This window comes from Aythya marila, assembly GCF_965140915.1.
Source record: "Aythya marila genome assembly, chromosome: 5".
NCBI classification, from domain to species: domain Eukaryota; kingdom Metazoa; phylum Chordata; class Aves; order Anseriformes; family Anatidae; genus Aythya; species Aythya marila.
The window spans coordinates 12,209,666-12,237,006 of NC_139046.1; the positions used below are offsets into that span (position 1 = coordinate 12,209,666).

Sequence of the window (27,341 nt, forward strand, 5' to 3'; positions counted from 1 at the left end):
TTCAAACTGCTGGTTATTTACATTAGCAAGCAGTATGACCCTACAGGAGTAAGCTTGCTTCATTTACTTCTGAAAACACCGCATATTAACTACATGCATTTAGGGGCATGGGGGGCACAAAAGTACTTTGGACCATCTCTAGTCTCATTCCAGCAGCTGTGAGATGTTAAACATGCTTTTGGAGATCATCTCAGTTTCATTCAAAAGTGCAGTTTGTGTGTTCTGTGAGCCAAAGCATTGTAAGTGGCAACAACTGGGAGATGTTGTTTGCTTTCTTTTTCCAAAAAGTGCACTCCTGACAAACTAAGTGGGTACACCTTGTAGGTGCAGCTGTAATAGAGGGAATCTCCAAGACAGTAAATCAAAGTAATCTGTAATCAAAGGCAGAAAGAGAAGCAGGCAGAAGCAGACAGAAGAGAGGATAAGAGAGGGGAGACTCTCCAGAAGTAGGAAACCTCATTAAAGCTGGAAAACAGAAAAGTATGAACAGAGGTGCAGTATCCTGAGATTTCTAGCTTCCTTTCTAAGGAGAGCTGGAATTAAAGCCTTAAAGCCACAAGTCCGAGAGCACAGCAAAATGAGATTTCTCAAATAGAGGACAAATACAGTGTAAGTGCATAGACTGTTGTATATTTCAATTAAGATAAGGTGCTGAAATGAAGACAGAATAACTGAAAATTAAATGGTGAGGATGCAAGAAGTGTCTAGGAGGAGCAAGGACTGTTCAAAATTAAGAGTAGGCAAAAGCAGAACAAATATTTTTGGTTGAATGCAGTCCAAGTCTTTATATTAGGATAGTGGAAAACTTGAGATCCCACAATTTTTTGATCTTCTAATTTTGCTCTGTTCTGCCATAGTCTTATTGCTAAAAATTCTCCTGAAAGAATAAAAATTTACAAAAAGAGTCATCCCGTTGTAATGCCATACCCTATTTTTGTGATTAGGCCTATAGTTGAGGTATATAGTGACTCACCAACAGTATTTCATCTGAGTGAACACAATGATTCTAATAACTGTCTGCTAATTAGCAGGTTTTTGAGATAAAGACACAGTTGAATAGCTTGCATCCTCTGACACCCCAAATTAATAACGCTTCAGTACCAAATAATAATGTGGTAGAGAATGGCATTATTACTTTTTGATACAGTACAAAATAGATTAAAATGAACCCAGCTTGTTTATGCAAAGAGCCTAACCATTTCGAAATGGTGAAGATCTCCAGCTTAACTCTAACACACAATGCCCTAGAAAGCTCTATATAAAGCTTGAAGAATTACTCCTAAAGCAAGATTCAAACATTTCTAGATTACAATTTTATGAATAAAATTAATTAACCAACAATTCATTACATTCTAAAAGCTTCATCTGACCATAATGATCCTTGTTTGCAGCCCAAACAGTATTTGGTAATTGCAGAATGATGGAGCAATGTGGATATTTTTTGATTACAGTTCATTACATAAGATTACAAGGAAGAATTTGTCTTTGAATCATAATGAAAACTTAATTGACACCACTATGCTAAAATATTTCAAATGATTAAATTTCAGTCTCTTGTCTTAATCAGTTTTATATTAGAAAGAGATTTTAACAAGATAATGCTGTGAACATAATTTCATTGCATTATAAAACTGTTGGCTGGATCTCATAAGTAATTAAAACTCCAACCATCTTGGAAATCTAACACAAATGCAATTCCAATTTTAATATTCTTTAAGATTATACAGTATCAAATTTCTTTTATTTTCCTCAACTACCTTTAATCAAAATTAAGCTTTTTTTTTTTTTTTTTTTTTTTTTTTCCCTATAAATGGTCTAAAATTATACTTGCAAGATAATTTCAGGAAGGATATATGCCAGACACTAGAATCATGCCTCAGGACATAAATTAAACAAGCAACAACATGGGTGGAATTACAAGATGAAGTTACTTTTCTGTACAATACGCTCAGTGATTTTCAAATGCTGCTATCTCAAGATCGTTCACTCCATCCAGAGGTGTTCTCAGCTGAAGCTGAATGTGCCGAGAGCTCATTCAGATATATAACAGTCATCAAGTAGGCTACCATGAGCTCACATTTATTTCAGAGGCATTTCTCTCTGCTGTATTTAACCATATCACGGCCCAAGATGATCTATTGTAGAGAATAATAGCATATATCACATGGCTGCATTGGCTGCCCATCCTTCACATTAACACAATTGATTGCCAGAAGTTTTAAAATGGCAAGAGCATCTTTAGAATTGAAATACCTGGAGAGAAGGAAACAAAGCCGCTCTCCTAGGTAATGCCATGCAGTTGTGATTCACTCTGCCCAAATACCTGCATCTACTACTTCATTTTCAGCTGAACTCCTTCTGAATTTATGAAGATGTTCTAGAAGAATTCCATAAACACCAGTACCACAGCTCTAATTACCAGTAACCCCTCAAATCACTGAGCAGCTGGCTTGTACGTTAGAGGAGAAATGCAAAATTCAGGCTTATGTCAAATATCTCATTGCCAAACAAGGAAGCAAAAATTGAGAACAGTCTAAAAAAAAATTGCACTACCTCGCATGGATCACTAACCTCTAATACCCTTTGTTAAAATCTATCATAGCTGTTGATAAGGCTATTAAAATAATGCAGTCAAAATATTTTTATATGGATTTCAAACTATATGAAAATCAGAGGATAATTGGATCCATAGCTTTAGTACAGGCTTATTTCTTACTATAACCAACAGGGAACACAGACCACAAACCAGTGGAGCACATTTTGCACATTTCTTAGCTGGAACATGCTCTTTGCAAGACTTCTGGAAATTTTTCCTTGAAAAATCCAGTTTAATTGCGCATGTGAAAAATAGTGTATAAAAAACACTTACTTTGTATTTGTGTCAATCAGAACAAATCAGAAGAATATATGAAGTTATACATGAGAATGTAAATACAGTTATGGTCTAAGAGACTTTCTATTTGCTGCAGAATAGCCATCTACAGTCTGAATGTCAAAGAACATCACCCGCACAGAATACCATGATGACAATTTTCTGTGTGTAAATGACATCAAGAAGTATGGAGAAATGAACGTGTGGTTGAATTAATTAGGGTAGCATATTAATTGTACCACCATCTCACCAAGCATCAATTTCATGATAGTCTTGAGTATGAATTTGTGAAGAATAAGAGGAGTGAAACAGTGAAATACAAACACCATGTGTAAAAAAAAATAAATATGTTTTGGGTTGTTTTAATTAAAAACATTTACATATAGTTTTGTTTTGTTTATATACAGTCATAAGTTCAGGTTAAAAATTCATAAATGTTCAAAATTCAAAGATGGGAATGTAGAGAACACAGATTCTTTGGCTTCAAAATTAGCTCCAAGTTCTTTCCCTAGAACCCTCAGAAAGCATTTTACAATAAGCTGAGCTGGTAGCGCCTACCTGTTTCCAAAAGAGGCAGTCCCACCTGCCCTGTGATCACCCCTTTCTTGCAAGTAGAAGCTGTTTTGCCTTGACCTATACTATTTTGCTTGTCTACCACATTAGTGACCAGGAGCTAAACTAATGAAAATCTGGTTTAAGAAAGCTGCAGTAAAAAGCTACATAGGAAGATCAATAATTTTCTTCAGGTTTAGCTTCTCACATCAGGGTAGGGTTAGATGAGCACCAGAACACTGACATGAGGCAGAAATGTTTTACCAAGGCCCAGGGAGAGAGGAAAACCACTTTCTAGCTCAACAGCTAAAAAGACCATCTTAACTACATTAGGAAAGCATATGTCTAGCAGACAGAAGTAAAGATGACATTCTCCCCTGCCTACAGCACATCACAACATAACGTCACATTGCATATCATATTTTATTCACTCTGAAACACCAAAACCTTTGGCAAAGAGGAAAGTTATTCTGAAAAGTCTTTCTGCCTGTTATTGCCAGATCTTGATTTCTCCAGTCCAGTCACATGTTGCAAGGAGTGATGGCAAGACTGGGTGAAATTTTGCACTCACACAAGCTTCTTTATGGGCAGACAGAGTGCGAATAATCCTAGCAGTATGGTAGTTATAGAAAAACACTTTGCCATCAGAACTTCCTGTCACCAAAAGTGTTCCATCTGGAGAAAATTCACAGCACACTGCAAATCCTTCCACCTGTAAAAAAAAAAAAAAATAGTAACAGCATAACTCCTGTTGCTGATTAGAGAAATTCATTGTGGTAATACTGAAAATGAGTATGGTACCAAAAAAAAATGCATCTTTAAATAAATATGCACTAAGGACTTCTCCAGGTGCTTATTAAGACACAGCTATAACACAAACTTATTTAATCAAGCTATTAGGTATTCACAAAGTCTTCTAAAAATGATCTTCTTCAGAGTGTATATGATTCAAAATAGCATACGGGAAAGCAAAGGAAAGTAATTAATACCTATCACTGATTTATCATCAAACACTATTAGCAGACTTATTAAAAAGCACAGTTGCTTTTCTATCTGTCTTGCTTCTAGTCTTGGATATGATCATTCTGGTGAAAAAGAATACCTTATGTCCTTCATATCTTTTCTTTTTGTTGATTCGGTAAGGTCGCTGGGAAGAAAACAATGCCATATAGTTCCCATTTGTCTGAGCAACAAACACAGAATCTCTTGGGTGCAGAGCCAGACTGGGGCAAGTGTAACGCTCCTGAAAAAAATTTTAAATAAAGTTTTGTTGCATGAAACAAATGTTTTGCTGAAATGAATTGAGTTAACTTTTGACGTATTCGAAAGACCATAAAAGATGGACTAAAAGTCATCTCCATGGTATATGTTATATATATTTATAACTCATTATAGTTAAGAATATATACATAACTCATTACAATGCACTGAAGGTCTTACACCAGGTCAAATATTAAATCAAATATCTATCCTGTTTTGGTAGATTTCAGCTAGGTCTGAACCAATCGTGTTTCAGTCTAAACAAAAGACACAGTGATAGATTTTGAACCCCTGAACATAAATTCAATGAGCTTTGGCTGGAGACAAAGGACATGACAGCAACCACTGGACGTGATGGGCTATGCAGCAGGGTGGGAAGAGCATCAGACTGATTTTGTTACGTGGTTTGGAAGTGACAAATTGGTAAGGCAGATCTGGCTATCAGAAAGAACTGGGCACAGAAACCAAAACTGCATTACGCACCATGCCTGGTTAGGAGTGCATTCTGTGGCAGGGCACTGTGTACTTCTGGAGGGAAAACTGGGTCTAACAGGAAGGGATCAGATAGCACCACATAATCTGCAGGAGCATTGTTCTGTTACGCTGGGTGTTCAGTAGTAGTGGGTTATTTTGGAGCTCAACTATTCACTCGGTAATGCAGATAAGCAATAGATGAAGTCCTGTCAGGACCTAATCTGTTTGAGTCCACAAGTTCTCTCCCACCTTGAAGGGTTCAAATGTGACATTCAGAAAACTGAAATAGGGTTTACCAAAATCACTATCATTTTCTGTTTACTTTCAGTGCAGAAGAGGGAAAATTGTCCAGTTCAGAGATACAGTAGTCCAGAGAAGATAGGCTGTGGGGTTTGTTTGTTTGGAAGAGGACAGGGAGGGAAAGGCTGGTTGTTTGAAAAACAGCCTTGATACTGAAACCTGACTGTTCTGTACTTTATTTATTCACCGGTGGTTTTTTGTTTTTGTTTTTTTCCCTATTGCCTATTCAGGAAGATAGAAGATCTAATATTAGACAAAGACATAATTGTGGAAATTAAACATGAAACAAACCCATTAGATCATCTACTGCATATCCTTGTCAGTAGAGGACTGTTCATTCCAGCCAACAGGCATCTGTATACAATTCAATCATATTATATTACATAGGATATTAGACTTGGGTTTTCTGAAAAGATCCAGGGAGTTGGAATTATCTGTTAAGTTCCTTGGTAATCTCCTTTGAAGCTGTCAGCCTTTCTAGACAATTTAGTCCATTAAATATCTTGTCTGGGCCGATTATGGAGAGAAACACTATCTGTATTGATAAAAGTAAAATCTGCCTCTGTGATTATGCCATGCAAGATATCAATATGCATGTATCAGGTTGCTATTACTATGCAAATATAAAACTCAGTTTGTCGATAGCCCTCATTCCAGCTTTATTTTCTACATTATTGACAAGCATGAAATACTATATCATGACCCAAACAATAACAGCTGTTGATCTTACATGAAAAATCTGATTGGAGATTTTGGCAGCACTTTGGAAGTCCCATGCAATAATGGTACGATCAGCTGAGTCCCGGCTTACTGCATCCGTGCTTGTGAGAAATTCTTTTCCTTCGGTGAGAAAGAGTATATCCAATGTCTGTTGTACTGCAGCCTTGTAAACTCTCGTCACCTAGCAGACAAGAAAGTTTCTCATTTTTGGACAGAGAATGATAGTCTATGTTCTTTGTATTAATAACTATCTCCAACCAATAATATATTATTTTAATATGTGGAAAAAAGTCATTTTTAAAAGTTGAAGTAGAAGCATATTAAATAGTTTGGTAATGTATGTAAATAGTTCCCACATTGAAAAATTACATGAGATATAAAAAAAAAGCAGTCTGTATAATTTACATATTACATTTATATATACTTCAGATTCTGTTATAAATTCTTAAGGAATTAGAGCTGGATCCAAAAAGAGTTTTAGATGACATAATACTGTGGAGCTGGGTCCTTCAAGCTCCCTTCTATTTTACGAACTCAGTGCACTCTGAGGATGAATCTGAGGAGCTCTCCTTCCAGGAAATGTCAGAAGTTTATGTTTTCAGTCCTTTTGTTCTCAAAATCTTCAGCTAGTTATAGAGACAGGGAAAGGAAAGCATGGGGATTTGCAACCTAAAGGACATGGCAAGAAGTGAATACTCTTGTTGATCATTCTAAACTTAATCATAAATCACAGGGGATGAGTAAACTCGATGATTCAGGACACTCTCCCAGTCCCAAGCTGCTATGCAGGGAAGCTCACACACCGGGTGAGAAACTGTCCAGGAGGCACCTGCAGACATGCTCTGCAGAAGCACCTTCTTCATCCCTGCAGAGGGCAGTTCGCTCCATTAAGGGCTCAGTCTGACACCCCCTCCTGAAAAAAAAAAAAAAAAAAAAAGGGAACCCAAGCAGAGCCTACTCTTCATGATGCCAAAGGAGGGAATGGTGGTGACATGAGTGCTGCTGTCAAGCAGTTCAGTGCTTTAAGGACTCAGCAAGCGTGCTGCCTTTGTCTGTAGGGACTCCCACCTCATCTGCCCACTATGGCTCTGGCATGAGGCAGCCTCTGCTGCTGCTTTTGCTGCCACTCTGCCAAGAACAGAGGGCAGCAGGGAAAGAAAGAGTCATCAACACTTCAAAGCACATCTGAGCTCAGGAGTAAATAAATAATGTGCCTCATGCACTAGCTCCAATTTTGTAATTAATGCACATGGTCAGTCTCTAAAGTTTGTGCTATAAAAGCAAATACAAAAGTTCCCAAATCCGCTTTCCAAATCAAAAATATCACAGTTCCCAAGTAGAGATCCTCTTTTAGGACATATACCACAGAGTCTTGGATACATGCAGAAATGGATCCTCAGCCACGGGACTCTGAATATTTTAGCAGCTTGTGAGTTGGATCTTAAGATGTGAGACAGATTTTGAAGTATTCTAAGGAATATATGAATAATTTGAATTTCCTTTCTTTCTACCTTTCTTCATGAAATTCTGCATCTGTGTTGTCTACTTTGAATCTTACAAATCAATACCTTTGCTTCCTTTCCTGTGATTTACCTCCAATGAAGAAAGACTTCAAGGCAAGTGGCCAGATCAAAGCAGTCCATCTCTGAATATTCTGATCCTTAAAACTAGGACACCAAAGGACTTAGTTATTCATATCTAAATCTTTCTCTCCAAGATAGCTAAAACATAGCAGCCTGCACTTCCAATAGGGTGTTCAGAGGTTAGTCCTTCTTGCAACCTCACAGAAATATCAACTGAGCAGAGAGACTGCATGCAGTATTATACTGAAATGGTTCTTAACTTGTGAGGCATTTCAGTGCCTGCCTTATACCTAAACTTAATTATAAATTACAGGGTAATCACCTGTAACAGCACATGGCTATTGAGTTCATGGCTACTGAGCTTGTATAGATACTGTAAGCACAGACATTTTTAGAAGAAAAAAATCAGGTACTGAAGTGAAATATCCTGGATTATAACTGTTTTATATTTTAAACAATAAAAGAAAAATAATTTACAATATCAAACACAACGTGAGAACTTCTCAATTCCTTGCCTCAAGCTCAAAATCTATGAGTGTTTGGAAATGTTCAGAACTAGCTGATCCTGCTGTAGGGTACAGAGATACTAGATGATCTCCTGAGGTCCCTTACAGCTCTGCTTCCTGTGATCTCAGCATGCAGAAGTATGGCAGCAGCTGTTCCAAGTGCTTTTCACAGGCTCTGTGAAATGTAGTTTGGAAACATAATGTTTGCACTCAGTGAAGGACCTTGGTCATGCAAGCACTCTACACACACAGCAATAACATCAATAAGATGTAAACCTGCAGACTGAAAAAACTGGCACACTCTTCAGCAATCTGCCTGCATTTTTAAGATACAGAATATACAATTGTGTTATTGTATGTCATATTTTTGATCCGAGGAATCTGCATAATATACAAAGCAATTAAACTTTGTAAAGAAAATATTGATATTTGCATATTTATAATGTTCACTTTGTCTATGGAGAAATCACCATAGATATCTATTTCTTCACTGAGTTATAAAAAGAAGCACATAGTTCATTAGAAAAGTTGAAAATTAAGCTATTTCATAGGAGCAAAAAAAAAGGCAAATATACCTGATTTATAATGGCTGCCTGGAGTGTGAAATGGAATACCATACAAAGATTTGACAGCTGTAGAAATTGCAGGAGAACTGAAATAAATGTAAACTGTGAGGATGGGACACAAAGGCGCTTTACCACCCCCATAAAGGGGAGGAAGTAACTACCCCGTGAAGTACCTTCACAGAGGTGACAAGTTCCAGCTGGGAAGAGCAGAGAAGCACGGACGTGTAGCAATGGGAACACAGATGCAGGAATGAAGGTCAGTTCATTCCAGGAAATGTAAAAGAACAAAACAGAGTAATAAAAGATTTAAAAAAAAAAAGTCCCAAACAGTGATTCAAGGTAATGATTCTTTAATATTCCATACTTTAAAGATGGAACAAACTCAGACATACTGCTTGGGTCCTCAGCTATGTCAAGCCTCTAGAAAAACCCTTGTAAATACATGTATGTATAACCCATATACACACTGTCCAGCGTTGTTAGGGGTTAGTTTGGGGGGTTGCTTTAACACATTTTTGGAGCAAGAAGAAATTGTGAAGATTGCAATGTAAACATACTTTTTTAAGTTTTGCTGATATTCTGTAGGCCCCTTACCTAAACTGACACTATCAATTTAAACATTTTCACTGCTATTAAATATATCTGCTTGTCTGCTAGTCAGTAAGATATCCAACCAAATTACCCTGTACAACTTAGCACTGTTTCAGAAAAATGTCTATAAAAATTACTATAAAATAATTAGTATAAAATACTAATCAGTATAAAATACTATATTTTTCTATACCTTTGACATGTTTCTCAGAAAAACTATGCTGTTTAATCACCAAACCACATAGTAAGAACTGACTCAGAGAACAATAAATTAACACTTTGAAAAGCAGCTGGGAACTTGGTATACATAGTATTTAAATTCCTCCATAAAGATGGCTTTCAAAAATAACTTATTGCATCACCCCTGCTCTGAAAAGTACTCATAATTAAACCTGTTTTGTTCTACCTTAGACAATTAATTCATGACATGCCTGAAGAACTCACTTCAGGAAAGCATGAGTTTTCCTACCCTGCTGGCTTTAGTTTGTTAATAACAGCTTTTGCTCTTTTTCTATTTGCAGATTTATCACCCGTAAGCACTGGAAAACCACAATCCACTTGTTCAATTGAAGCACTTTCTGGACATAAATGAAATCCTTTCAGAAAGAAGGCCTAATAGTTTCTGGTGTCAACAAAAGCCAACATAATAATAAAGCTTCTTTACAACAGCAAGAGTTCATGGCTGCAGGCATTCAACAAGAAAGGTAATTTGGGCAAATTAAATCAGTTTCAAATAGATTCTTATGGCTCTGGTGATTTGAGAAGCATGCTGTGACGCTGAGTTCAAGGTATATATTTCATGTGGATGTCCTATAATACTTCTCTGCACAAAGTATAGGCAGTGCCTTTTGCTTCTCAGGAAAGCTCGGAGCATCCATACGAGCACTTCAGCACACGGCGCTGTCCCCAGCACCACTGGTCACCCACCACCCACCGGCACTTCTCTTCCCTCAAGTCCAGCTTTAGACAAGAAAGAAATGTGCCTGCACATTCCTGAGAATCTGGAAATTAGGTCTCACAACAAATCTAAGAGGACTACAGGCAATCTGGAAGGTCACGAAAAATGTCATTGATCAGTCAGTGCAGTGGTTTCCAACCTGTAAAATGACCTTTTTTTTTTTTTTTTTTTTTACTCTTCTTGGCTTAGCTTCTTAGTTCGAGTGCTTTGGCACGAAACTGCCTCTTCCTACTGGCATGTTGGGTAATGCAATGGGCAACTGATTCAAGTTTCATTTGCAAAACTGTACTACTGCAATACAAGGAATAAAAAGCATGTTTCAACTAAAAAGAAAGCTCATTTTGCACAGAATAAAAGCATTTCTTCCACCGCAGTGTAAGGTGTTGTGTTGAGAGGAAACTGTGATAAGAGTATGTGTTGAGCCACATAACTACTATTTGCTTTACAGTAACAAATTCAAAACAAAGCCATGACTATTGACAAACACAATTTATGTTTCTGAACTCCATCTAAAAGATGCAGTGGCTGTTTTAATCAAAATCCATGGTAATAGCATAGACAGGAAGATCAAACTTGTAGTTTTATGTTCTTTAAAGTATTTTAATGTAAGACTGGTGTATAACATGAGAGGTGGTCCCACGAAAAAAATGTGCCATGTTTATGTTGTCAACATTAAAAATAGAGAAATCACGAACAAAATTTCATGGTGTGAAAACTCAAAGCAAGCTATGAAAGACAAAGACCACATGGGTGGTGTAGGAAGTCCCAAAACCATAAATTTTAAAGACCTGAGTAGCCATTACTGGAAATCTTGATAAATAATTCTGCAGTGCTTTCACACTCTCTCTACTTTTTTTAATGCCCAGTAAGTGGCTGCTGTTGTGCTTGTTTAAAATTTGTCTATAAATGGACTGAAACCAGAACCAGAATTTCCCAACTATGTGAATACTTACTCTTCAGAAAGAAGCGTTTGTTGTTCTTGGCCAGTTCTTGTCTCATTTCAGTCTTGTAAGGAGCAGTTGTGACAGAGAGATTGCATGCACAGACAGGTCTACAGTTCTGATCCATGACAGCACCACAACAGGAGTAAATACAGCAGCAGTGCTCATGCATGTGCTATAGCCACATAAAATGTGCCTCCATACTCAGAAAGGACCCTTGAATATTAACATTTAAAAGCATACGCAAGTATGCTTGTAAAAATGTACCAACATCATATTTCTTTGAACTTTTTCTCCATAAATTCTGTAAAGATTTTTCTCTGACAGTGAAAGAATAACTTTAGTCTTCTAATGCACCAAATAAATGATCTTATTTTAATTACATTGTTCTTCATAATACCATCGGTACATGACAATATATTAGCTGTTTCTATAGAAACCAGAAGTACAAGTTGTTCCACCAATTTCTACAGCCTTTTTTCATATTTATATGCTATCCAGAGACAAATTCATTAGGTCTCCTAAATACAAGCTACTTAAAATGACTGCATCTCATCTTAAAGAAGTTGCAATAGAATGTTTCCAAGGAAACAAATGCACTGCACTTGCACTCTATATTTATTAGATTTTTAAACTATGCTTTAATGACTCAGGCTTATCTCTTTATAAACTCAAGTATCAAGAAACAGATCGACAATACTAAAGAGAACATTTTTTTTTTTTTTTTTTTTTTGGAATAAAGCCATAGATGATAGTTGCAATTTTGTGGCTTAGCAGTGCTCAATCTAGAGAAAAAAACAAGATGGGAAATAAACAAACAAAATTTTAACAACGTCTACCTTGGCCTTTATTAATAATAAAAACTCTGCAGTACATTTCCAGTCTAATTTTAAAAGTTCAAAATCACAATTTCCACAATTTTTCTAGTTAATTCTTTCTATATTTTATGAGGCCTAAATTTCAAAAATGTGAATTTGTATACAACTCCAACTCTAAATTTTCCTTAAATTTGTCTATCACTGCAACCAACTGATTTCGTACTCATCCTTTTTGAAACCTTCCTAACAAAATGTTTATTAAGCCCAAAAGACTGGACCTTTGTATTCTTTTTTACTTATCTCACTTCTAATAAGTCAGTGCTATTTCTCCTGCATTATATTTTAGTCCTTTATTATTGGTAATTTTGGTAGCATGCTTCTGGAACAATGTTCATTTTACAATACTTAGGTTAGTCTCTGCCTTCTACAGCTTACCTAAACTTCTATCAAAGAGCACCAAATAAACTTAGAGTGATACCAAGCAAGCTTTGCACAATTTACCATCCCTGAACTCCTACAAAATTTTATTATTTCACTTTTTCCTATATCTTTAACTAATCTTTTCTTCATTATCTGTTCTGTGACTGTGACAGGTCGTACTTCTGTCCCTCCTGCCTGACATCCCTTTCTCTTTCTACCTCGTTGTTTAACATAAGCAGTGTATTTGCATTTATGGAGGTCTAGAATATTTTGGAAAGTTCATAATTATAAAGAAGGAGAGCCACAGGCCTGTCATCTTTCACTTATTCCCTCTCCAGATTACTGCATGGTGCTACTTCATGACTCTGTTGTGACAGCTGTAGCACATAGGTCTTTCCAAATCTCCAACATGCCTTGCTGGTTTATGAGTCAAAGCACAAGAACATCAATAAACAAGAGTTTTTAAAATTGACTACATCCAAGATGCACTTGGCACTTGCTCTTATTAAACTTCATGAGGTTAGTGATTGCCCAGCTCTCCAATCTGTCGAGATCTCTCTGCAAGGCCTTTCAAACCTCAGCCGAGTCTACAACTCCTCCAAGTTTGGTGTCGTCAACAGATTTGCTCAAAACACCTTCTAGTCCTATATCCAAATCATTTATAAACACATTGAAGAGGACTGACCCTAAAATGGGGCCTTGAGGGGCCCCACTAGTGACCATCTGCCAGCCAGATGTGGCCCCATTAACCACAACCCTTTGAGCCCTGCCCATCAACCAAATTGCTCACCCATCATATGATGTTTTTGTGAAGTTGTTTGCTGGACATTTTGTCCAGTAGGATCCTATGGGAAACTGTGTCAAAAGCCTTGCTGAAGTCCAAAAAGATCACATCAGCTGGTTTCCCTTGATCAACTAGATGGATGATCTTATCATAAAAGAAAATCAAATTTGTTAGGCAGGACCTACCCTTCATGAACCCATGCTGCCTAGGAGTTTTTTGGTTTTGTTTGTTTTTTTTCTAAACATCCCTCTATTAAGGTGGATGCAGACATCTCCATATTAATTCTCTTAGATTTATAGCTGCTGTTAGTAACATTAACCATACTTTCCTTTTGAATCTGAACAGTCTTGTATGGCAGTAAAAGGACTGCCCATATTTTTCTTTTGGTGGCCTTTCGGTTCATTGTTAATCATTTTTAGAGAACTTTCATGCAGATAAAGACCAGACAAGACTGGTCCTAATGAAATTAAGTACTATGAAAACTGGGAAAAACTACTGGGAAAATTTACTGACAAAGTTTAATACCAGAAAGCCAATGCAAGTGGTAAAAAATATTTTAAATATATTCACTTTAAGTGGGATTTGTAGAAAAAAGGGAAAGCTATAGGCATAAGAAAATGAATCTTCCCTTAACATGGAGAAGGTTGCTTTTCCCAGCTGTGTAAAATATCATCAGCATAAACTTCTCACTTCCCCTTGGCCTTGTTGATTTTTATTCAGATTGTTTTAACTTTTATTGTCTTATACAACATGTGAAACTGAGCACATGGTTACTATTAAGGAGATTAATATAGATCTAGAGATATGTATCCGTGCCTTCTTTTTGACTATGTCAGATTAAATTAATAAAAAAATAGGTTTATCCTTTTGAAACAACACTTTGACACTTAAAAGGTAAAATTTGCAAAATCCCCAAAGTGTTTCTGAATGAATACATTCAGAAAATTTAAATTAATACATTCAGGTATGAGTTCCTTTCAGAAGAGCTAACAGCATCCTTGCTTTATATTATACACACATGTTTGCTGGCACATGTAAATGAATCCTTTCTATTCAGTCTGCCAATTCTCTCATGATATAAGGATCTTTAGCTCCTTTAAAAGTGGTATCAGTACAACTGCAGTTGTAGTCTTGTTCTGATATTACAACTGTGTAATCTAAGAACCCAAATTAAAAAAAATAAAAAGAGATGTAATCTTTTTTCTTTTCTGAACACAAAGTCCTTAAATGCTGAGCTAAACGATACATGTCTCAACCTTTTGCTCTCCTTGGTATTTCAAGGAACATTAAAATTTCAGGTAGAATAAAATGTTGGAATATATATTGTCTCCAGACTGAAAAGCTAATGTAGAGCAGTCAAAACAGAGTGACTGTGTAATGCAACTGGCTTGTGCTGAACATCTTAAGACATTCTTCTACAGCTCTGTGAAAATTAATACCTTTAAAATATGTAAGTACTTCAAGGTCTCGGTGTTATTATATGGTTCCTTTTACAGGGTTTTTCTAAGGTCAGATCTCAAGTCCAGAGGTCCCATGGAGGCTGTCCAATATGATGCTCCCTCCTTAGTTGGCACTGCAGAGTTCTGCATTGTTTTATTATTTTTATTTATACGTTTTTTAACACACACTTCCAAGTTTTCCAGTCCTTTCATAAAGCTTCTGAAAACATTTTCCAAGTATTCCATAAACATAATCAATCCATTATACAGCAATATAAGGCCTCCAGAATAATCTCATCTCCAGAGAAACAAAACCAGATTTAATACAAACAAATACCACTGCAATAAATCTCCACTTTCTATTCAAGTGCCTCCTTTATTCTTCTTTATTCTTTTTTTTTTTTCAGGCTTTGATTACTTGTCTCTATAATTTTGAGATGCCTGTATACTTTACATTTCACTGAGCAGTTAACAAGCTGTTCTAGCCATTCATTTCTATGCTTATCTTGAAGACTTTGACTTTCTTATTGTTCTTCCATTCTTTATCTTACTCAATACCCAAAGTTACATTTGAAATCATTTTTCCTATTTGCTCAACAGAACAAGGACAGCAATAAGTCTTTTTTTTATATCTGTTTCTGATTAATAGCTTACTCTACATTTCTCTGTTTTAGCAGCTGAAAGAAAGCCTCAAGTCAATCTTCATACATTTTCATTGAGACTTAAAAATCCAATTTTTATAGCACATTCAATACATGAATAAATACTAGCAATTTATGCTCATAAATTTACATTCCCGTTAAAAATCAGTTGCCAGCCAAAATCAAAATGACATATCAGAATTAATAAATTGGCAATATACCACTATCAGTTATTCTATTTCATTTTCTACCAGCAGAAATCTTTGATGTGGCACAACGGCATAGGAGAGCTCAACTGAATCACTGCATACATATATATATGCGTGTGTGTAATTGGACAATAGTTTTTTAGTAGTCATTCCCTCCGTCTCTATGATGCTTTATACTTTTCTTTGAATTTCCAACAAAAATTCCACCTTTTCCTGAAATATGATTGTTTTGCTGTACATAGGCTGCAAGAAGACAGCCTGTTGAAACACAGGAGTGCATTCTAAAGGATGGCCTCTGGAACTGAATTACCAATGAATGCTAAAATTGAGTTTTCAACATGCAGTGAGTTTAGGATGCTTATAGTATTGACTAAATATGCTGCAAGGACTAAAAAGTTTACTGCTATCAGGATATCAGGTATGACGATGGGAACAAAGAGAATTATGACTTCACCCACACCATTGTTCCAAGCTAAATGACAGGTTAAAACACTTGAAAAAAGAAGTAAAACAGGACCAAAGCTACTGGAAACTTATAACAGTAAGAATGCCAAAGAAAATCTTTTAACAAATTAGGGTGAAAACACTTGAAAGATATTAAGGATGTTTGCGTCAAAACAGAAACAAAGTGGAAGGACACCTCAGACATCTATTTTAGCTAAAAGCAAAATGCACTCATTAGAACAGGATAAATTTCAACATATTGGGCAGTACACTTTATCCAATCTTGAACATGACCTTAAGTGTGTAAGATGGAAAAGAATGAAAGCAAGCTGTTTGCAGTTTGTGAATAAAGGTAACAATAGAAACAGGAATACCTGAAGAACCTATTGAAATTCCACAAAAAGAAGCAGACATGAGATACTGATGAGTGATGATTCATGCCTAACCAACATACTGAGCTGCAGCTGAGAGTTTGAAATATAACTACAATATTTTGTAGTAATGGTGCATATGCAATACTCACCATTCTGCAAGAGGAAGCCAGAACCAACAAAATCAGTTTGATGTTTTCCCCTTTTCTCTACTCAGTTCTGATCTTCAGCATTCACTCAGTACACATACAAACCCAGTTCTTCATATAAAAACACATTTTAGAGCCAATACAAATTTCAATGCCTGACAGTTTACACCCTCTGCTGAGCTACAGATACCTTAAATGGGGAAAACAAAGGGCAAGAGAACCTCCCTCCCTCCTTTGCAAATATTTCATGGTATGAGAGTAGGCTACACTGCTGATTTAGTCAGGCACAGTACACACACAACTTCATTGTTTTCAAAGTAACGTCAAAAAATACATCAATATCTGTTAGCATGCTAAACCCACACCATCCACTTTCTAAGGTGATTAAACACTACTCCTTATTAAAATTAATACTCCTAATGCACTGCTTAATTGGTTAGTTTTCTGACTAATGATGTTCTGCAAGAATATAATTGTTTTCTAGTGAACAAAGCAGGTAACAGCTTCTTAAAGCTTCCCAAGAACAACAAGTACAGGATCTGTACAAAAGAAACAGGATGGGTGTTTTTGTTTTGTTTTACCAAGCTTAAAGCTTTCCTACTTTACCTATGGCAATAAACATTCATTCACTTGTTTGTCCTCTTGGAAAGTAAAATATTTCGTTGTAGTATGGTGGGATGTTTCCTTTACTTCTTCATTAGCACCAGCTTACAGAAGCTTACTCTGAGCACTGCAGTGTCCTGCAGTTGCAGAGGCAAACAAGGTTTGCATTCCTGAGTTCAGCAGGTTCTAAAGCAGGAGCTTAAGCATTATAAACACAAATGTAGAGTTAGCCAATAAGAAACAAATGCGTTATTCTACTAGTCTTAATTTTGTTGTACATAGTAGCATGGCTGCAGATTTCTGAGAAATTACATTATAAAATGGGATCAAAGGACTTCACAGCATGCAACCAGGTATATGACAACAGCAATGCTCTCAGTCAAAAAGAAAAAAATCATAATGCAACAACTTTGAGTACACCCTCTACTTGGGCAACAGCATTAAAGTGTGGAAAGGAGATGGGCCATGGAAAGACAAACATCTTATCTGATTGTACACATTTCAAACAGGCATCGTACCCAAATCAGTAAGTAAGGAGGTAAAAAAAAAAAAAAAAAAAAAAAAAAACCACAGTTGGGCAGTAGAGCATAAAAACCATAAAGACTCCCTAATCAGCAGCAAACCTGAGGGCTGTTTGAGAGTGAACATATAGTCAAATTAATAAAATGTATGAAACATGATAAGTATTCATGTTTCACTTCTACTAGTCTATATGAACATAAATGGCTTTAAAACAGTGTCTGCTTGTCCTCTGGAAATGAATTATAGATGCTGTCACCCAAGACACTCACTCCTGGCTCTGAATGCAGATATACATGTACATGCAGCTTATATGTCATCCTCCACAAGCCACACAAAGGTGACTCCAGCCATATCTCATTTCTCATAACTAGACAGTGGTAAAGTACTGAAAAATGCAGTTTTCATCCACAGTTTTGCCAGATGTACTTTACACAGTAGTTACCAGAATTAAAATATATCAGAACATCATCTCAAACCAGGCTACTGATAGGTTTTTTCTTGTTGTTTGTTTGTTTTCAGAATTACAGAAGATATAAATGATATTGAAGCCTACAGTTTATCAGTATGGATTTGCTACTTTGCTTTCTTTGCCTTCAATAAGTCAATACCTCACAAATTGCACATCAGCCCTTCACCTCTTCATCTTCCACTGTAATCACCATCTCATTTGTCTGCTTCTTACTGCAATAATCTCCCATGTAAACCATGTCATATACTTCTCCACTTGCCTTCTCTCTGTTCTAGCAATGCTGTTCTTCAGTGAGGAACACAACTGCACTTCCCCTCTCCTTTTGCTTTTCAGGAACAGTTTCACTGAGAAGACTTTCCCAGGCAATCAAACTGCCCCTTGTCAATCAGCAACTTGCAGTCTTGTAGCAAGGAGATGCATATACTTCTGTGGGACAGCAAGCTAAGCTGGTTGGCAACATACAGCAATTAGTTAGTAGACATGCTGTTCTGCAAACTCTTCATGGGTTAAGAAATACACGCTGTCCCATACCTGCTCCTGTTCACAAGGAACTGCTTTGTGAGCTTATGTTTGCATAAACCTGAACTACCAGCAGGTTGCACAGACATAAATGCACAGTCTGGGCTGTGGCTGAGATGAGGCACTGGAATTTAAAGCTTAACAGGAAGGAGCAGCTTTATTTAAGTGATGAACACAATTAGTTACTTCATTGCATGGAATAAAATACTGCTTGATACCTTGCAAGGCACCATGAGGAAATACTGACACTCTGAACTTTCACAAAGAGGAAAAAGGACCCAAGAAGAAAATAAGTTTTCAAGACATATGTCTTGGCAACAACACTACGCCATTCAAAGACAAAACCAGAATACCAAGAATAGGCAGAGATATTGACAATAGAAGAGCATCAGACTCAAGAGATGACTCAGAACCAACTTATTCAACACAAGCATTTACATCTGCTATTTAGCCCTTTACTTCTACTTGAGCCAATGCCAGTTTAACATAGTCTTTCAGCATAGGCTCAAGTCTTTTCATCACAATCTCTGGCATCAGAATTGCTGTAAAAAGTGTTATTGAAGTGCAACCCTTGAGCTGTCAATATCCATTGTAAAAGATTCCTGTATTTCTTTCCTTGAAAGTGAAGTGCCTTCTCCACTATCATTATCTGAGACTGTCCCCTACCATCTGTGAAAGATTTCTCACCATATTCCTCCATAGCTTTCTCCACCAGGGAGCTACAGTCAAGACAGGCACATTTTTGCAACATACCATGCTGGCCATTTGTACAGTTTGTACTGTAGAAACAAGCAGTTACCATTTTCCATCTGAAGAGACTGGGCACCTTAGACACATGCAAGCTGGAAGTATTGCCATTTTTTGGCAGGAACATGCTCATCAAGCACAGCTGATTTCAAATCTAGAGAAAAACACTCTTTGCAGGATTTTTAGATAGTCAAAGATGTAAAACCCATCATAAAGAAACAAAAGGTGATGAAGGAAATAACGTCTCCATCTTTGTAGACAACCAAGGTGTCATTTTAATTTGTGTATAACTGCAATGTCATTTACCAAAAGTCTGTTGCACCAAGTTAGAAAATTGTATAAGCAATACTTTGTCACCCATATCTGCAATCTTCTACTTGACTAGGATAAAATATCTCAAATTTAACACTATAGTCAGCAATCTTTAAGCTTTAAAAAGGTTTTATCCATTGGGTTCCTGAAATACGTTTTAAGGGAAGTTTATCCTAACATGACGTTCAATGTCTTCTCCATGTTAAAAAGTATAGCTAAGGTTTCAATTACTGACTGCAACTCCTCCCCACAACTAAAATCTACTGTTATAAGAGTCTCAGGAAAGAAAAATTGTACTCTCTACTTCATGTGCACACTATGAAACCACTGACACCGCTGTTCTGTGGAGAAGACTTCCTCTAGCCTCTCTTTTCCAGCACCCTGATAAGAAAAAAAATAATGACTTTTTCCTACATTAAATTTACAGGGTGAACTCTGACCATTTGAAATGAACACCCTTTGAACTGGCATTATTTCCCATTTGTGTGATACATACTCCAATGTTCCATAAATTGCCTATGATAAACACAGCACACCAAAATCACTTTAGTGGCAATACTGGAATACCGTATACCAGTGAAAGACAGGAAGGAGAGAAGAATTACTATGGAAGTCTCATAACTTTTAAAAAAGTTACATAAGTATTCTTTATAACACATACTTACTATTTTGCAAAGTAAAACTACAATTATCTTTTGTCATGGAACTATGCTTCAAGTATTTCTTCATATCCTTTATCACGGAAAACGGCTCATCATACAAGTATGATGCATGGAATAAATTCCATCACAAAGGTTTTCCCACTGACGGTGTAACTCTGAAACTCTCATTAAATTTATTTTCAGAGTAGCCTCAGACTTGGCGCTCTGGATATGTACATACTAATGTTCTTTTAACAACCTATTCATGTAACGGAAGCGTAAGGTATAGAACCTACACAATTATTGATAAAAAGTCACACCACACAGCTTGAACTGTTTCTCAAACACCAGAGATAAATCCAAAGGAACAATTGCAGCACAGGAACCAAGTTGCTGATCGCACAACACCGTATTTCCTTAATAGAGCAACTCCCATAACGGCTCACATTAGAGCTCTCATACCTGAAGTATCTACCTGCATCCCTCACCTATTATGCTGTTTAGTGCATCAAGGTGAGAGACAGTGTTTGATTAAGCAATCTTATCTTCTTCAGATCCCTTCTGCCATCCTCAAGAGCAAACAGATGGCTAACTATGACGAGCAGCCTCTACCCACATAGAAAATCAAAGGAAAACAAAGAACTACTCACTTTACAGTCACTGCTGCTCTTTGAGCTGTTCTGTGCACGTGGATGTCTGCCTGGCTTATGCTTCCATTTTTCATGAACAGTACAGTTCTGGTCTTACCTGAACTCTGAAGGACAGATGGGAGCATGTTGTTCTGTGTGGTTCAGGATAAAGTAAAGGCAGAGACCATGTATGTCTCTCCGTGGCCTTTCATGCATGTAAAATTTACTCCAGGCTTCTATGCAAGAGATACAGGCACACACACCCTGACCTATGTGTAACAACTTACAGAGCTTCCTAGTTACACAACTGCCTTTTTAAAAAAAAATAAATATTAAAAAAAAAAAAAAGAGAGAGAGAGAGAGAGAGAGAGAAAAGAAGCAAGCTATTGGCTTAATTTAATTCAACTATATATTATCCATATTTATAAAGCCAAAAAAAATCATGTTTGTTGTGTGTACAATGTTCCTCTTTGTGCTTCAAAAACATTATGAAGGTCCGTATCAACATATGGCAATACAATCAATGACAAATGCAAAATGCTTACAAATAACATTTAATTGAAAGACCATCTAACAGATTAGTAATGCATAGCACATTCAACCTAGGAAACATCCTACAAGAGAAAAGAATAAAATAAAATAAAATTTATTACCTTACAAGTCCTTATATCCCAGGCTTTAACTTCTGGGCTGAACCCTCCACAAACAAAAATATTTGAATCTGTAGGGTGGAACTTCAGTGCGCTGATCCTAAATTCATTTTTGCTGCTAAATATCTGCTTCCCTAAAATAAAGTGAAAATTGAAGATTAAAATTTGATCAGAAAATGAAAATAATTACTAATTTCAACCAAGTTTCTCAAATACCTAGCTGGTCAAAAGTGAGTATGTTTCTATTAACCCATTTCAAGTGCCTGGGACTACTCTGGTTTCCTGAAAACACAAGATGGAACTCACTAATTTCCACCCATGTGAAATCAATCCTGCTCACGGGCTTCTGCACCACCAATTGCTTCATATTGAGAGGAGACAACGAGCAGTTTTGCACATGATGGAGAGGAGAACCACCAAGGTCCCAGTTTACATGACAGGCAGGGCTCAATCTTCAAATCTAGCATATGTATGTTTTCCTTATGTATATTTCCTTATGTATGTTTTCCTGTGGCTTAAGAGAAGCCATAGTCTTTTATCAGTGGGATGAAAATAACAACTAGAAGAAAAGACTACTGTCTGTACAGAAATCCCACGTCCCAAACTACAGCTCTTGGGTGGTTTACGTATATTTCTGTGAAGGGAAGAGTGAACCTTCATCTTGAAAAAAGGAAATAACTTGTATGCCATCACATGAAGGCTGTTCCCATGGATACTCTGTTCCCAACATTTAATTGTGCACACTAATCTTCACAGGATCCTGCAGTTAGTATCAATTGCATTTTAGACACTTCCAAAGGCAACAGAATTCAGCTACATTAATTTATAGGACTTTTCCACAGTCCACTGCTTTTGTGCTAACAAATTCATGATACTAACATATGTTCACTGAAATATTATTTTGAAATAGCAGCATGGACCAAGATAAATAAATGTATTTCGTTTCCTAATTTCAATGTCCTTTATATTCTACATATCACATGTAAAGATCTACATTAAATAAAATTATTGCCTAAGCCACAATGAAGAAGTGCTACAGAAATAAACAATAAAAAACAACACGAACATACTATGACAGAAGTTTCTTAAAATATTAATTAACCTAGATTTTCTGCAAATGAGAGTTGTCTCAAACTACTGAAAATACTTTAAAAATAATAGTGACAGGTATAAATACTTCCTGTTAGGTGGACAATACTGATAAGCATTCATACAGATTTTTTCCTGCTTACTTCATGATTTGGAGCCAATTTATTTGGTTTCAACATCAGTTCCATTTTCCCCTTCTGCTGAAATAAGCTTACATAGTCAAGAGAATAAGGCTTGTCAAATTATTTATTTATTCATTGTAAAGTAAAGAAGAGAAAGATTGTACTTTATGCATGTAGACTTTGAGCTAGCATTGGCAGGCAAAAACAGATTGCAGAGAATGTAAGGGGGGAGAGGCAACTGTTGTTCTGCATGAACACAGGGTTTTGTAGGTTTTTTTTTCTTTTCTTTTTTTTTTTTAATGGATTATCTACTGATTACCCATGCAATATCTAAAGGGCCTCTCTGTCACAACTGAGGGGAAGACTTAATTCAGTCCCTTAAGTTCCTTCCCCAAAAGGAGAAAAAAGTCACAAGGGAAGCAGAGACCCTTCATACAAGTTGTGCAACAGTGACCATCTTTCATCATGGGAGCTTTCAGCATCCTAACAGCTATGGCAGAAAAAACAAAGACTCCACAGGGAATGAAGAAGATATTAAAATCATCAGTAACAGGAGCAACAAGATATTGCTCTCATCTGTGCATCATTTGAAGGCTACAGAAAAGCCACATGTGCATGCATCTTACTCTGTCATCTCGAACTCTTGAGAAAACACTGAATTTGCACACAGAGGCTCCCTGGTCATTTTAATAGCACTTTGCTTCGAAGGAATTTGGCTCTTACAAGTTTAATAAACACTCTGGGAGTATAACCAATATGTTTTTATGGTACTGCAGCCAGAAATTAAAAAAACAACAGCCTACCTGTACTTATCCATTCAACTAGGACATACAGCATCAGAACAAGCAGCAACAACTCTCCAGAAAGCACACTGTCCAAACAACGCTAGATATAGATATAAGAGATCCAATAGAACTCACCACTTCACATTCTGAAAAACATTAATTGCTTACCTGACTTTACTAAGATCTGGTTTTACCTCCACAAGACTTATGAAAACTGCATTTTCTATCTATAATGGATACATTTCTCTCACTATTTTGCTCTTTACAAATGCCCTAGCATTTTATCTAGCCTAAGGCATGAGATAGTCAAGTAAGATACAACCAGAAAGGATCTGCACTAAATATAAGATGCATTTCATCTACTGACTACAAGATCTGTTGCCGTTCCATAGAAAGAAATAAGATTGATTTGACACCATTTGTTATTAATTAGTCCATCTTTCAATCTCATCCCCAGCTACTTCCAAGTAATTTGGTCATTTGCCCAACATTTTCTGCAGAAACTTAAATTCTCTGCTTCCCTACTTCATTTTCCCCCATTTTAAAGATAGATGCAGTTACTGTGTTTGCCCTTTTCTTGTCATCTTGTCTTAATTTGGTTATTTACCCAAAAGCTCTCAGTGACAGTCACTAATAGTCCTGAGATCATTACAGTGCAATTGTATGAATTCCACACTACGGTGTAATTGTACAAACAGAATTCATGCAAACAACATGAGCATCTTATTCTCCTCAACACTCTTTAAGCTCCCCCCTTTTCTGATTTTGTGATTGTACCTTAATGTTTGATGCAGATATCAACCACGCTACCTTTTCCACTGGTCTGAGGATCAATTGTGATGTAGTAACTTGAAAAGCTCAGACTCTCTAATTAATCATCTAAATTACACCTCTCAGTCTCATTCTTTCTCCATGCAAAGTGGAATTTAATCAAATCTCTTTTTCTGGAAGCTCAGTGAACAGCATTCCGAAAAGTCTGGCACTATTAGGTGCATACGTGAATTTCGCTCTACTGCCATGTCAGAGAAAATGAGAAAAAGACTGGAATGTAGAAAAGAAAAGCATGGGAGCAAATGAGAGCGTACTCAAAAGGGAAGAATCACAACAGTACAGAAAGGAAATTCCCCTGTTGTTGAAACTGAAATTTATGACCAATACACAGGACTGCTTTTCACACAAATATGCCTGAATCCTGCAACACAAAACTTTCCTAACATTTATGTGACTACATTCCTTAAACTCTTTCTTTTTAGTTCTTAGATCACCAGGGCTGAACTGCTGAGGCACAGTCTCTACGGTAATGAAATCTCTATCCCCAGAATCTTTTCAGAATCTCAATAACAGGAAAAACATCATCCCTCCAAGAGATGGAACACATCGCTTTGGAAGATGATGTGGCAGAATATAGCTCACACAATTCAGTATTTGAAAACTGTGACTTTAACTCCTAGCCGTTTTTCTGTACAAATTTCCTGTAGTGTGTTTTACTACAATGAGCTACATGTGTAACTGTGTTGTGATGGAAACCAGCCCCACACCTTGGGAAGTCCACCTTTAACGGTTTCTGGAGATACTGCTACATATTTCTAGTAATCTGTAGTTGCAATCACACATATTGTTGTAAGTTTGTTAACATTAAGTACATATTCAATGTTTTGGAGTCTTAATTTTTATATTGCAGAAGATGTCCTTCTAGTAGAAAACTCCCGTATCCATAACAGAAAACAATGGGTGTAAATCAGCAAGCTTTGTATATATCTGCATTGTATATGTATTTATTGCATTTTAGTTCCTACAGGTAGCATAATAAAGACTCAACCAACACACAGGCTGTAGAAAATTATATTTTCTGAAAAATGATTTGGCAAATTGAGGGAAAAAACATGTCACGGATCATTTTCCTCTGTGAGAGGTTGTTATTCCAAAGAAGAGAGCAAATGTTTCTCACAATCTTTAATTTTCACAATTTCAATAACAATACCTACTACATCTTTGCAATGTGTTTTATATTCTTAAAGTGCTTTAATTCAATTCTTCACTCATTAAAGGCCCACCAGTAACATACACAGTATGAAAAAAGTCTTAAAGAGATCTTGAACATATGTTTCTGCTCATTTCATGCTGCAACCTACTGTGAAACTGCTCAACTATGAAATCAAATATTTTAAAGGCTATTTAACATTGTGAGTTTTTCACAGAACATCAGCACAGTTAATGAGCACTGGATGCTTCTGTAACTGTGTTTAGTGGTCCTAAGGTTCACACCCCTACATGTATAATCCAAAACATTCACTTACTTACACTAATCAGTAAAGTAAAGTGAAGCCTAAAACTTACAAGGACATAAAAGTGATCTTGCAGAGTAGATTGGATTTCCCTACTGCGTTTACAAAAAGACATGAAACAATAAAAAAAATCACCCTCATTACAGTCACAATCCCTCTCTCATATGCAACAGTGAGGAGAAAATTAGATTGATCAGGTGTTATTTGTTCTTAACAAATTGATGTTGGTTGTTACTTGTCTCTTTTATCTTGCCATGCTTACAAATTTTTTTATCTCCAGGAATGTAAGTTATACCAACTACATGCATTTATTAATTTTTTCCCCTACATAGTCACAATTTTCAGGTGCTTAAAATATTAAATCCTTTTACCTTTGACCCTTGAAAACATTTCAAAAGTAATCTTTGTCTCTTTTTATTACAAGGACTTCATACTAGTGAATATAAAAACTAAAATTCTGTTAACTCCTGGCTGGAGGGTAACCGTTAAACTATATTCAACACATAACTGCTAGATTTGGGGGGGGGGGGGGGGGCACGACAACTCTTTTGACCTCACAAAGATGACCATGTTCATTCAAAAGGAATGGAATGATAAATCCACTGTTTTGTTTTTTGTTTTGTTTTGTTTTGTTTTTGTTTTTTTGTGTGTGTGGTGTTTTTTTTTCTCCTGAGGTGTCATATAAAATATATGCATTAGTGAATATTCATGCACTATCTACATAGTACTGGGAGAAAGTTAAGAATAGGAGGAGAAAGTCACAGCTCTCCTAAGGTGATGTTTATGTATGAGCACTAAAATTTCTATTTGAACAAACAGAATTACATTAACAATAATCATGTTATATCTATAGGACTAATAAATTAAAATAGAAAAGAAAATAGAAAAGCAAATGTAGGCCATCCTCTTGGAGATACAAAATGTGCAATTAACAAACTCTCAAAATAAATGAAAGAAAAAAAAGATTTAAGTATATATATTATTTATATATTTAAGTATATATATATACATACACACACACATATACCCATAAAACTCCTTTCCAAGTCAACATCTTCATTTCCTGCCTATGGCAATGTGAAATCTTTCAAAATAATTTAAATTCCCCATTATAGTTCTGAGGATGTTATATTTGAAACCAAGCTCAGTCTATGAACTAAAATACAACTGTAGCATTTGGCAACTTAGGAAAAGTGCCAACATTTGTTGGAACATTCCCTCTGTCATAATATTAAAGAATGAAAAGTGTCTATAATATGCAAATAATATTAATCCAGCCAATGTTCTGCCTATGTTGTTGTACCAATTCATTTGTGACTAATGAAAAATCCACTGATGAATAAAATATATTCCAAAAATAAAACAGTTAT

At 36.2% G+C, this 27,341-nt stretch overlaps 1 protein-coding gene across 1 annotated transcript in view; it reads right to left on the reverse strand.

Annotated features, from left to right (window-relative positions):
- Nucleotides 1-3,300: 3,300 nt before the first annotated feature.
- WDR25 (WD repeat domain 25) overlaps nucleotides 3,301-27,341 on the reverse strand; it is a 66,198-nt gene continuing 42,157 nt past the window's right edge. The window contains exons 4-7 of the mRNA XM_082760980.1: nucleotides 21,694-21,824; nucleotides 6,189-6,359; nucleotides 4,527-4,667; nucleotides 3,301-4,136 (exon numbers count right to left, since the gene is read on the reverse strand). Coding sequence (XP_082617106.1) covers nucleotides 3,915-4,136; nucleotides 4,527-4,667; nucleotides 6,189-6,359; nucleotides 21,694-21,824 — 665 coding nt within the window. The 3' untranslated portion in view covers nucleotides 3,301-3,914. The remainder of the gene's footprint in view (nucleotides 4,137-4,526; nucleotides 4,668-6,188; nucleotides 6,360-21,693; nucleotides 21,825-27,341) is intronic.